Source organism: Cyprinus carpio, chromosome A11, assembly GCF_018340385.1.
Source record: "Cyprinus carpio isolate SPL01 chromosome A11, ASM1834038v1, whole genome shotgun sequence".
Taxonomy (NCBI): domain Eukaryota; kingdom Metazoa; phylum Chordata; class Actinopteri; order Cypriniformes; family Cyprinidae; genus Cyprinus; species Cyprinus carpio.
Window position 1 is genome coordinate 24,834,573 of NC_056582.1, and position 12,691 is coordinate 24,847,263.

The window sequence follows — 12,691 nt, forward strand, 5'->3', positions numbered from 1 at the left end:
CTTATGTTTAACGTTGACTCTAAGTCAACTCCAGATTTTGACATCAAACCGATTTTCATTTTCAACCATAATTCAACATCTATGTATTGTTGGTGTTGACTTCTTTCTGATGTTAAATTAACGTCCGATGAAAACTGGGTGTGCGTTTTAGTCTGTGCGTTGTTTGCCAATATATAAAACTTGATGGTTTGGCTACTTTTAGTATTTTTGAAGAAAAATACTACTACAAAATTTGATTTGCATAAATTTGGCTTAAATATTGTGTAAACTGTTCAAAAAATGTGACACAGGCATTGACGAATCAAAACATTCTCGTCTGCTGTATTTCTCAAACACTGGGTCATGAAGTCTGTTTTCATAAACATATGATTCACCAATAATTTTCTTCTAAAAATGATTATAAATTTTCAAAAACTTAGGAAAACTGAAACCACACATATAAAAAAATAAATTGTTAAATATATTTAATTTGTTTTATATATAAAGAGTAAGAAAAGAAAGGCTGAATAGGAAAGCCTTTATATGGAGATGGTTAGGGAGTGTTTTATGCAAATTAACTAACTTATTTAGAATACTCCAAATTCATTAACAATAGGCGGAAATTTGTCATCAGAAGATCTCTTGTGTAATAATCCAGTTACAAATAATTCACGCAATTAATACCAAATGAGACCCATTTTCACTTGCTAACAAAGCGGTCCGCTAAAGAGCGTTTATGCCGTAACGCTGCTTTTCCCCCTCAGGACCATTTGGGCGGCGCAGTGGACCTGAAGGAAGACTTGGACGACTGCAAACAGGAGGCTGAGGTGGTGTACGAGACCAACTGCCACTGGGAGGGCTGCAGCAAAGAGTACGACACGCAGGAACAGCTGGTGCATGTAAGTGTGTGTGTGTGTGTGTGTGTGTGTGTGTGTGTGTGTGTGTGAGGGCGGTTAGGGGATAGTCTGACAGACGGCTGACACAGGTGAGCGTTTCAGAGCTGCGCTCAGTTGAAACAGAGTCAAGTCAATACTGAATACCAGCAGAATCAAGATTTAATAGGTTCTAAACACCTCCGAACTTATTCTGTCCAAGGACCGCCCACTTAGGAAGAGCCCGCCTCTCCTGCATTTATAATGAGGAATCGGCCAATCATATTGGAGCTTGGCATTATGAGAAAGTTCTTATTGTTTTTGTGTGCCATGTGGTTTACAGGTGTCCCGTCTTTTAACCTAAGTTTACCGAGTCAGTTTTGGCCGGGGCAGCTGAGTGGCACAAGGTGTCACTGACCTCTGACCTCTTGACCTGTGACCCAAAGGGCACAGCGTAAATCTGTCTCAGCAGATGATCTGAATTGTCCATGTGGAACTGAGCAGCTTTAGAAGAAAATAAATATGGAAAAATATGTGAAATAAAGAGTTAAATGACTGTATATTCTATATATAATATTAATTATATTCTATTATTATATTACCAGAATTATAATAATATCAAAACATATAATATAATTATAATAAAAATTACATATAGTTTAATTATATTAAAAAATTCAAATTTGTTATATATACTAATTTAATATATATATATATATATATATATATATATATATATATATATATATATAGATAGATAGATAGATAGATATAAATACTGGAGGTTAATTTCAACCTGATTTTCATTTCCAACCAAAATTTGGAATTTGTTCAATGTTATAAGTTGATGTAAACACATAATTGTGTTTTTTTGTTTTTTTAAATATTAAATATAATTGATAAAATTAATATATAATGTTAACTATTTAAAAAAAATCTGAATTTTATATATCATTATTATATCATATATATCAATATTAATTATAATAAAAAAAATTATAATAAAAAATCTGAATTTTATAAATGAATAAATTAATTAATATTTCGATTTTTTTCAAATACTGGAGTTTAATGCCAGATTTTCAATTCCAACCAATATTTTAATGTACAGTGTTAGTAGTTGATGTAAAGCCATAATTGGGATTTTTAAATATGATATATAGTTTATATAATTAATAAAGTTTATATACAAAATATATTTAATATTTAGATTTTTTCTGTATATTCAATATTCAGAATCATTCAGGAGCTGGAAACAATCCACACACACACATCCTCCACAAAGAGCATCATTATGGCCACATCTGTAGACTTTCCATCATGTCGTACAACACTGAACTGCTCTGGATCACTGATAACACACACACACACACACACACACACACACACACACAGGCGCTGTGTTGCTCTTTAAGCCTGTAACGAGCCGTTATCAGTGTGCATCACTTGTGTAAACAGACGATGACGAGTGTGTGATCTAGTGACTGAACAGACAGTGAGAGTGAATCAGTGTGTTTCAGTGGAACGGACGCCTCTTTCTCTCCGTCTCCTCTTTCTGCTTCACTGATCGGCTGGAATGCTACAGAAACACCACAGGATAAGTGCATGCTGGGATAGATCAAGCCCGTCTCAGGAAAGCACATCAGACCCTCACACAGAAAGCAGTCAGTCGTGAACACACACCAGAAAAAACTCCTTTGACCAAATTCAGACTTTATTAGCTTAAAGCTTAAAAGAAATCATATATAAATAATCAAACATATAATTGTGTGTTATGTTTGTTTATATAATCAAACATATAATTTAATAAAATTAAAAGCATAATAGTATAATATAATTCAGTATACATTTAAAGTTTATATAATATAAACCATATTATTATAAATTATATATGTATGTATATTATACATAAGATAATTATATCATTCATAATATATAAAAATCTATTATATATGTATAAAATCATATATATTACATATTTATAAAATATCCTGCAGCATTTGAGACACATAGATGTAGACATTTAATCTAATGCAACAACATTAGTGTGTGTGTACATATATACACACACACACACACAATATTAATTATTATATTAAATTAAATTATTATTATTAAATAATATATATACACACATAATATTAATTATTATATTAAATTAATTTATTTTTATTAAATAATATATTTAATTATTATGATAATTCTAATAATATAATTAATATTATATATTAAAAATATTATTTATATAGTTTGAGACACACAGACACAGAGACTTGATCTAATAAATCACATCAAGACTTTTTCAAGTGAACAGATTCTTTCTGGAGCCGCTTTGTGTTCATTTCCAGGAATGCTTTAAAAGACGTTTGTGTTTGTTGGTAATTGCAAATTTGCGTCTCTCTTAGATCTGAGGTTTCTCGTCCGTCACCAGAGACAGCTTTAAAAACACACTCTCTCACAATCACACACCATCACATTTTCTTATTCCCGTCTGTCAGATGTAGAGAACGCAGATGTTTGTGATGGATAGCATTGCTCTTCATTTGGCCAATAGGCAAATGTGCTCCTCAGAAGCTCAGATTGCTTTATTTTCTCAAGTCTTGCATCCAAATGACGCCAATTGTGCTGTTTTTGTGCGGCCAATTAGACCTTAAACACAGCCCTGACATTACAAAAGGAGAAAAGACGTCTGAGACACAGAGTCAAAGTGAGCTGTTGTGTTTGTGTGTTCGCAGCACATCAATAATGAACACATCCACGGGGAGAAGAAGGAGTTCGTGTGCCGCTGGGAGGAGTGTTCGCGCGAGCAGAAGCCCTTTAAAGCACAGTACATGCTGGTGGTTCATATGCGCAGACACACTGGAGAGAAACCACACAAGTGCACTGTGAGTCAGTCACACACACACCTACAGCTAACTAGCTGTCTGCATGAGGGACATAACCATAAAGAAAACATTAAAAATAACATTTTAAAAAAGCATTTTAAAAAATGTAAATGTCCCCAAACTACAGCTAAGAAAAATTGCATTATTCTCAGCTTAAAAAATGTTTTTTGAAAAATTAAAAATGCAGATGTCCCCAAACTACAGCTACAGCAGTATATTTTTATACTTTAAAAATGTATACAATATAAAATTCAAAAAATATATTATGCAAATGACCCAAATTAACAGCTTAGACAACTTTGATTTTTAGATTTTAAAAATGTATAAAAAAAAAAATTGGGGGAAAAAAATGTCCCATAACTACAGATAAGAAAACTAGCAATTTATATATATATATTTTATATATATTTATTATATATATATATATATATATATATATATATATATATATATATATATATATATTATATATATATATATATATATATTTTTTTTATATACAATGTCCTCAAAATACAGCTAAGAAAACTTGATTTTTTTATACTTTAAAAAATGTAAACAAATCATAATAATAATAATAATAATAATGATATTGTCCCCAAACTAAAGATAAGGAAACTTCTTTTTTTAATGTGTGTACAAAGTAAATAAATAAATAAATAAAATAAAACAGCAAAAAAAAAAAAACTTGGATTTTTATACTTAAAAAAAAAAAAAAAAAAAACCTAAACTAATGCTATGAAAACTTGCATTTTTATCTTTTTTAAATACAAAATACATACATACATACATACATTAAAATGCAGATGTCCACAAACTACAGTTACAAAAACTTGGATTTTTATACTTTAAAGAAAATAATAATAATTTAAAAATATCTAAAAACTACAGCTAAGAAAACTTTTTTTTTTTTTTAATGTCCTCATACTACAGCTACGTAAACTCACACTATACACAGCTTTATCCTCACATATACATTAAACGTGTTAAAGTGTTCCAAGCAGAATTCAGAGTGAATTCCAAACAATCAACATGAAGCTAGCAACTCTAAGCTCATGAGTTTGTTTTCCAGAGAATGCAGTGCATGAACATGAATGCAATGCAAGAAAAATACCTTGAATGCAATGCAAGTCACTCTGGATAAAAGCATCTGTCAAATGCATTCATGTAAAGGTGGTGATCAGCATTGAATCAGCAACTGTGTTTGTGCACAAAAATGAATAACGCTGGAGATTGTTTGAAGCTGTGGTTTATTCACACACACAGCGGGAGTGAGCTTAATGTGTGTGTGTGTGTGTGTGTGTGTGTGTGTGTGTGTGTGTGTGTGTGTGTGTGTGTGTGTGTGTGTGTGTGTGTGTGTGTGTGTGTGTGTGTGTGTGTGTGTGTGTGTGTTTCAGTTCGAGGGCTGCTCTAAGGCGTACTCGCGTCTGGAGAATCTGAAAACACACTTGCGCTCACACACCGGAGAGAAACCCTATGTGTGTGAGCACGAGGGCTGCAACAAGGCCTTCTCCAACGCCTCGGACCGAGCCAAACACCAGAACCGCACACACTCCAACGAGGTAAACACACACACCTCCATCCTGCCACGACTCTGTTTACACAAACTACTTACATTGTTGTCATTCAAACAAGAATCAGATATGAACACATTCAGGTCATATTTCAAATCAAAATAAAAAACGGATGTATACACATCAATAAAAACTAAAATATTAAAATATTTATGTATAATTGGACCCTTCAAGATGTTTTGCACATTATTTTCTTTTTTTACTTTTGAGTAATTTATTGTTTTACAACTATATAATAAATGCAACAGCAGTACAACAAATATTTAATGTAGTAAAATAATAAATAATGTAAATAAAGAAAATAATATTTTAATATTATTGCATTGATATTTTCTTTTTTACTTCAGATTTATTTAAATATAATTTACCATATTACAGCCAAATCATATTATACTGTAATATTGTTTTTTTAAATAAGCATACCTTGTTAATTGAAAATTGGTAAAACAGCAGTACAACAAATGCTACCATGATATGTAAATATTTAATTTAGTAATGTAATGTCATATAAATATAGAAAATAATGTTGAAATAAATATTTTTGCATTATTAATTTTTTACATCTGATATTTTCATAATTTACTGTATTACAGCCCAGAAAATACTGTAATACATTTTTATTTAAATAAGCATAAATACAATACAACATATGTTAACATGATGCATAAATATTCAATTTAGTGAAGAAAAAATAATATAAATATAGAAAATAATAGAAAATTTATTTTTTACTTCTGATTTTTCATAATTTAATGTAGAACGGCCAATCATAATTCTGTAATACATTTTTTATTTAAATAAATAATTGAAATAAATAAAACAGCAGTACAACAAATGCTATCATGATGTATAAATATTTAATAAAGCAAATTAATAAATAATATTTTAATAGTTTTGCATTACAGTAATGAGAATGAGATTTATTTTATTATGTTATTTATTTATTTATTTATTTTAGTAATTATAATTAAGTAGGTGAATCAAGAAAATAATATCAAAATGCAAGCCCTCTTAATGGTCCTAGAGGATTTATTTTCTTTTAATACAATTAATGTTTTTAATATTGGGGTGACCTAGACGTTATCTTGGCAAATTATGTGACATTTAAGCTGCTCTTTTACGTGCAATGAAAGTGGATCGTGACCATGAGCATTACCTCAAAAAACAACTTAAATTTCAGCTCCACAAAGTGCTATCAATCAATGAGGGTGAGCAGCTTATGACAAAATATTCATTTCTGGATGAACTATTCCTATAAACTTTGAGCAAAGACGTGGGTCGCCCCACTAGTCGTTCTTCAGAGGATGGATCAGATAATCTACTTCACTGTGGCATTAAGGATCTGCTAACTGCCTAATGCTATGTAAATGTGCCATTTTCAGCATACGCTAACAAATTTAGGCTAAAATTAGATTTGTTTACACATTCCCTCATCATGTGTAGTGATTGCTCCTGGACGCCCAGCGCTGTCCCATTAACCAGCAACGTGTGCACAATGTGTGCGTGTGAATAATGAGCTGTGAAGCTAATGAGTACGGCAACCCACAAAACATTAGTGAGAATCAAGTACGTCCCCAACGGAGAAACAGACCACCTGCAGACCATGCATAGAAAATGAAACCTGGCGCCATTTCCGTTCTTGGTTGATCCATCACGAGCTAAAGGAGGGAGAAAGATAATTTCGTCTCAACTTTATTAGTAAACAGCCATGCATCACAAACGCTTAGCATTCGCACAGTCAGTATGTCAGCGCACGCGTCGTAATTTATTCCTCTAATTGTGTATTCATCTACCGATCCATTTGAAGATAATCTGACTTAACAGGAAGAGATAAAACTCTAATTCAAAGTCGTACATTTGACTGTTAGAGGGTCATGTGAAACCGAGTGATATTTATCTCCTCAGAAACCCTACGTGTGTAAGATCCCGGGCTGCACGAAGCGCTACACCGATCCCAGCTCGCTCCGGAAACACGTCAAAACCGTCCACGGCCCCGAAGCTCACGTCACCAAGAAACAACGCGGCGACCTACCATCCCGACCTCATCCGCCCAAGGAAAATGGAGAGAACGAAGCGGGGACCAAGCTTTCGGGTCGAACGGCAGAGGAGAAACTCGAAGCAAACAGCACGACTAGAGGAGTCGAGGACTATCTGCAGGTCAAGTCCATAAAAACAGAGAACTCTATGGTAAGATCTAGTGTGAACGAGGCCTAAAACAAACTGTATTGGCCCAAAAAAATTATTGTGTTTAATCGTTATGGATGCATAACAAAATGTATGTAATTTGAATAACAAGAGTCATTTTTTTTGCATGCATGCATGCATGCATGTAATCTGTACTCTCAAATATATTATTCATTGCTGATTAAATATGCATTCAAATATTTTTGTCTATTAGAGGTTATGCTAATCCAGACATACTAACAAAGCATGCCGCAGAGATACGGCCATCTTTAACCGCTCTCTCTACATGTGCTTCCTGTTATCTCTTTTCTGTTTCTCTCCCATACACTTTCCGTAAGGACAGACTTTACTGAGGTGAGCGCAGATCCTGTTTTAATGTCTTAATATCAGTCATTTTCCACAGTTATTTTTATTGGGCAGTTGACAAATGGAAGGATTATGACCAACATCAAAATATAATTGTGTAAAGGAAATAAATAGGAAAGTTATTGCACATAAATTGCAAATGTATCTTCCACTTTTTAAACTAACATTGTAAACCGTTTAGTTTCTGTTGGGGTCCTGATTAGCAATATTTTCAAGGAGATTTGTACATTTAGAAATTATTTTTTTGACTCAGTCAACAAGACGCTAGTTGGGTAATTCATGACCGGTCCATTTTTTTAAATGGTCCCCAATTTGCAGGCATTTGGATTTCTATCCACATTTTTTTCATTTTGATGTTTCTCTATATGTCAGCTGCCCAGTTTCAGTATGCATGGTAAATGTCTCAAACATGATTCTCTCTTTTTTATATATATATATATATATCTTTTTATATATATATATATATATATATATATATATATATTTAATCCTTTCTTTTTTTTTCTGTGGGGTTATATCATGAAAATCTCACACACAGAGCCGTAAAATCAAATTTAGGATACAGTATGATATATACCTCTTCCAGACTAAGACATTTGGGTGTTGAATTCATCACTGCATCAAATAATTTGGACCCCATGATCTGTTGGTTCACAGAGGGCTTCTAATTTCCCATGGGCTTCCACCCCAACAATCCAGCCCTAACCCCCCACCATCCAGAGATCTAACGCTCCCGCCCGCCACTCAAGGATAAAAGCCATTAATGAATTAATATTATATCAGTGGGACTGTTTTTGTGTCCTGAACAAATAGTGTCAGTGATCAAGCTGTGATCAAGAACGGCTCCCCCGTTCACGTGGGGACAGAATACATTTGCTTCATTCAAGAGATCCGCTGTCAAATGACGTGAATACAAAGACGTGCCTACCTTATTTATATCGAGAGCTTTCCCCTTTGTGTATTAATGTCAGGCCGCATGCATAATGCACAAAGAGGTTGCCATAGGAAATAACGATTTGTCAGGCACTTAACCTAGCTTTGAGAAGATCGTGAGGGGGATGAAAAAGATGTGGGATATGTCTTGAGGAAGGGTGTTTTCCCAAACCTCGACTCAGTATGCTCATTATTTGCAATTTACACTTGGGAAAGTGATTGTAAGGGTCTTGTGTTTGCATGTTGCTGCGTCTGTGTTCTGTTCCTTTCGAGCCATTCTCTCCGTTGAGCTTCTTGGGTAATCACATTTTCCATCTGTCACCCTCAGATGTATCAGTCCAGCCCTGGTGGTCAGTCATCATGTAGCAGCGAGCCGTCACCACTTGGCAGTGCCTCCCACCATGACGGTGGAGTAGAGCTGACGGGACTCAGTGGGGGCAGCATGGGAGATCTGAGCGCTCTGGACGACGCGCCCCTTGTGGATTCCACCGTCTCCACAGGAATGTTAGGCCTTCATCTTAGGAAGAACGCTAGCCCTGCTTACAGACTCACGCACCTGAAGCAGGAAAAGCTGAAGTCGGTGAGGGACTCGTGCTCCTGGGCAAACCCAACTCCTCCTGCCCCCTGCACCAAGCTGCCACCCATCAGTACCGGTGAGTAAACAAACCAAAACTAAAACCGTGATTTGATGACATGTCCATCCGCTGATGCATCCCCCAAATCCAGGTTTTATTTCTCTAAATTCAGCTGCTCTCTGTTGCAGGTTCTTTATTGGAAGGTTCTGGCGGTCTGATTGATCCAGGGCTTTCCATCTCCAGCCCACGCCTGGGTGACCTTTGTCCCGGGGAGACGACGGTTCTGAGTCAGCTGGTGGAGCGCCGTGACAGCCTAGCCAGCACCACGAGCTCGGCTTACACCCTCAGCCGTCGTTCATCTGGAATCTCGCCTTGCTATTCCAGTCGTCGGTCCAGCCAGACCTCACAACCTGGTGGCCGTCTTAACAACATCAGCTCTGCCGGCTCCTATGACCCCATTTCCACCGATTTGTCAAGAAGGTCCAGCGAGGCCAGCCAATGTGGAGGACTCCCCAGTCTACTCAGTCTGACTCCTGCCCAACACTACAGACTCAAAGCCAAGTATGCTGCTGCCACAGGAGGTGCTCCACCCACCCCTCTTCCTAATATGGACTCCATGAGTCTGAGGACTCGGATGGCCCTGTTAGGGGATTCCCATGAAATGGCCACGCTCCCTATCCATCCCCCTTCAGTTCCCAGAAGGTGTAGTGACACCAGCTATGCTAACCGTAGCATCTTGCCCCATGAGGTGACCGGAAACATCACTCGAAGAGCGAGCGACCCAGTTAGAAGAGTAGGTGCAGAGCAGCATTCCCTCCAGCAACGTTACAACAGCTTGTCCTATCAGTCGTTACACCCTCCTGCATCCAGTCGACACTTTTCACAAATCAACAGCCTGTCTGAGGGTAATGTAAACCACCACCCATATCCACCCCGACCTCCTAGCATTTCTGAAAATGTGGTGCTAGAAACCGTGGCGAGTGACATGGACAATGGTCTTGATGATGCAGTGATGTTGCCTGATGATGTCACTCATTACCTTACATCTCAAAATAGAGATTCTGTCCATCATTCAGGGACAGCGTACCGCCACCACCCTGGACAGAGCATTCACAGCTTTGGCTCCCCGCAGCAGTCCCATTACCAGAGACGCCTAGCCTTGGTAGAGGCCAACTTGAATGCTGTAACAAGTCAAACTGCAGCTCCGAGCTCCCAGCAGACGTTTCCAGGTTCCCCCAGTGACACTAAGAGCCAGATGCCGGTGCAGTGGAACGAGGTCAGTTCAGGGACAGTCGATTTATCTCACAGCCAAACCAAGCAGGGATCAGGGCGGGGAAACCCCACCGCACTCCAACAAAAACAAAACCTCAGCCCTTTTCAGAACATCAGCTCCAACCAACAAGTTGGGCTGATGAGTCACAACCTCACTCACACTGCCCAGCAGAATCACGTGCAACGGAATAACGAGTTTAATTCCCAGAGGATCAACCAGAAGCAACCACTACGCCCAGCTAACACAGAGCAGGCGAAGTTTCTGTATGGTTACCATCAGGGTTCTGCTTTAAATGATATCAATGTAGGTTTGCTGAGTCCGTCTGGTAAAACGCTGACGGCACAGCCTGGCAGTGTTCAGAATAACAGGGTACGAGCTAGTCAAAGCAATGCCACTTTTCCAAATAATCAGGGAAATTATTCCCAGATGAGCATCAACCAGCAAGGCTATGGCATTCCAGCCCAGAATCCCATGCTGAACGGAAACCACGGACTGCTACAGCCAAGGCCGCCCACAGAACCCAAACCCTACAGCGGGCAGCTCTCAGGGCCAACGACAACTGCAGCACAGCAACATGGTTACCCACAATCCAACTTTAGCCCTACATATGACACCTCCGAGGCCAGTTCCAAAAAATCAGCTGACGTGGGTGTTAACAGCACAAATACCAACGGCATATTCTACACTGGGCAGATTCACATGTTCGATTCCAGCAGTCTGGGAATGGCGGATGCAGAGAGCGCAGCCATGGCCGCCGTTGGCTCCCCTGAAAGAAATCAGGTCTCCAGCACAGTGGATTCAAACGGAGCAGAGCATCCACAGATCGACTTTGACGCCATGCTGGATGATGGCGATCACTCCAGCTTCATGTCCGGAACTTTAAGCCCCACTCTCCTCCGCAGCCTATCCCAGAATTCCTCTCGTCTCACCACGCCCAGGAACTCAGTGACATTGCCTCCGGTACCAGCAGGAATCGGCAACATGGCCATCGGAGACATGAGCTCCATGCTGACTGCGCTTGCAGAGGAGAGCAAGTTCCTCAATATGATGTCATAGGAAAAACAGGAAGTACAAGCACAAGATTTAAAGAGACGGCTTTTAAGGTGTATGACTTTGAACATGGACAAAATATTGCATAAACATTTTTACATGCTTTTTAAAAGTGTATTATTATGTATAGTATTAGTTTTTGTCTTTTTGTTTTGTTCAAGAAGCCATACTTTGCCTTAGACCAGTGTATGTACAGCACATATGAACAGACAGAGAATTTGATAAGCGACAGTCTTGTATTTTTATACGACTTCTGAATTGACGACATGAACACAGGAACAAGTGCCTCGCTGTGCACGAGCATATGCAGGAATTACATTACTCTTGCAGAACGGGACTGTGTCTTATCGAGAGGTTTTGTATATTCTGTAAATTAAATGTAATATTATGCTTCCTATCCTTGTTTTTCCTAGGAAGGAGAGAGGTTCCAAGTGAATATGCAGATAAAATATTATGAAATGTAAAACTTGACACTTGAAAGTGTGGTTCAGAATCGGAATCACTCATTTTTGTTTGATTCACTGAAGACCTGAATGGAATCACAGGAACATAACAGCGCTTTAAAGAGATTGCAACCCTCGAGTCTGAATCGAACTCTGAGCACAACTGATTATATTGGACTGTTGAACTCAATATACAGAAATATGTTTAAACTGTCCTGTTGTACACAGATTCCTTTTACAAGGCTGGATCATGTAGATATCTTTTGTACATTTTTTTATGAAATACAGTATTGTTGTTTTTCTACTACAGTGTTGTTTGCTTCTTCATTTTTAGATGCAGGGCATTTGTGAAGAACATTCTACTAAGAGTTTAATACCTTTAGTTTAGTTGCATTACATTCAGTGTACTTTCCCTGGGAATAATGACCTTGCCGTTGTTAGCACCATGCATGAGCTACAGGAATTGAGTTTTTGGACTTTCCTAGTTCTTGTAATTACAATGTTTGAATGTTGACGGATGTAGAAGATAAATGCAATTTTCTCTTATCCTGTGCTGG

The 12,691-nt window shown here is 37.4% G+C and overlaps 1 protein-coding gene across 1 annotated transcript in view; it reads left to right on the forward strand.

Annotated features, from left to right (window-relative positions):
* LOC109050433 (zinc finger protein GLI2-like) overlaps nt 1-12,438 on the forward strand; it is a 192,111-nt gene extending 179,673 nt beyond the window's left edge. The window contains exons 8-13 of the mRNA XM_042766989.1: nt 744-878; nt 3,587-3,736; nt 5,134-5,298; nt 7,216-7,497; nt 9,122-9,446; nt 9,557-12,438. Of these exons, the coding sequence (XP_042622923.1) occupies nt 744-878; nt 3,587-3,736; nt 5,134-5,298; nt 7,216-7,497; nt 9,122-9,446; nt 9,557-11,697 (3,198 nt within the window). The 3' untranslated portion in view covers nt 11,698-12,438. The remainder of the gene's footprint in view (nt 1-743; nt 879-3,586; nt 3,737-5,133; nt 5,299-7,215; nt 7,498-9,121; nt 9,447-9,556) is intronic.
* The last annotated feature ends 253 nt before the right edge of the window (nt 12,439-12,691 follow it).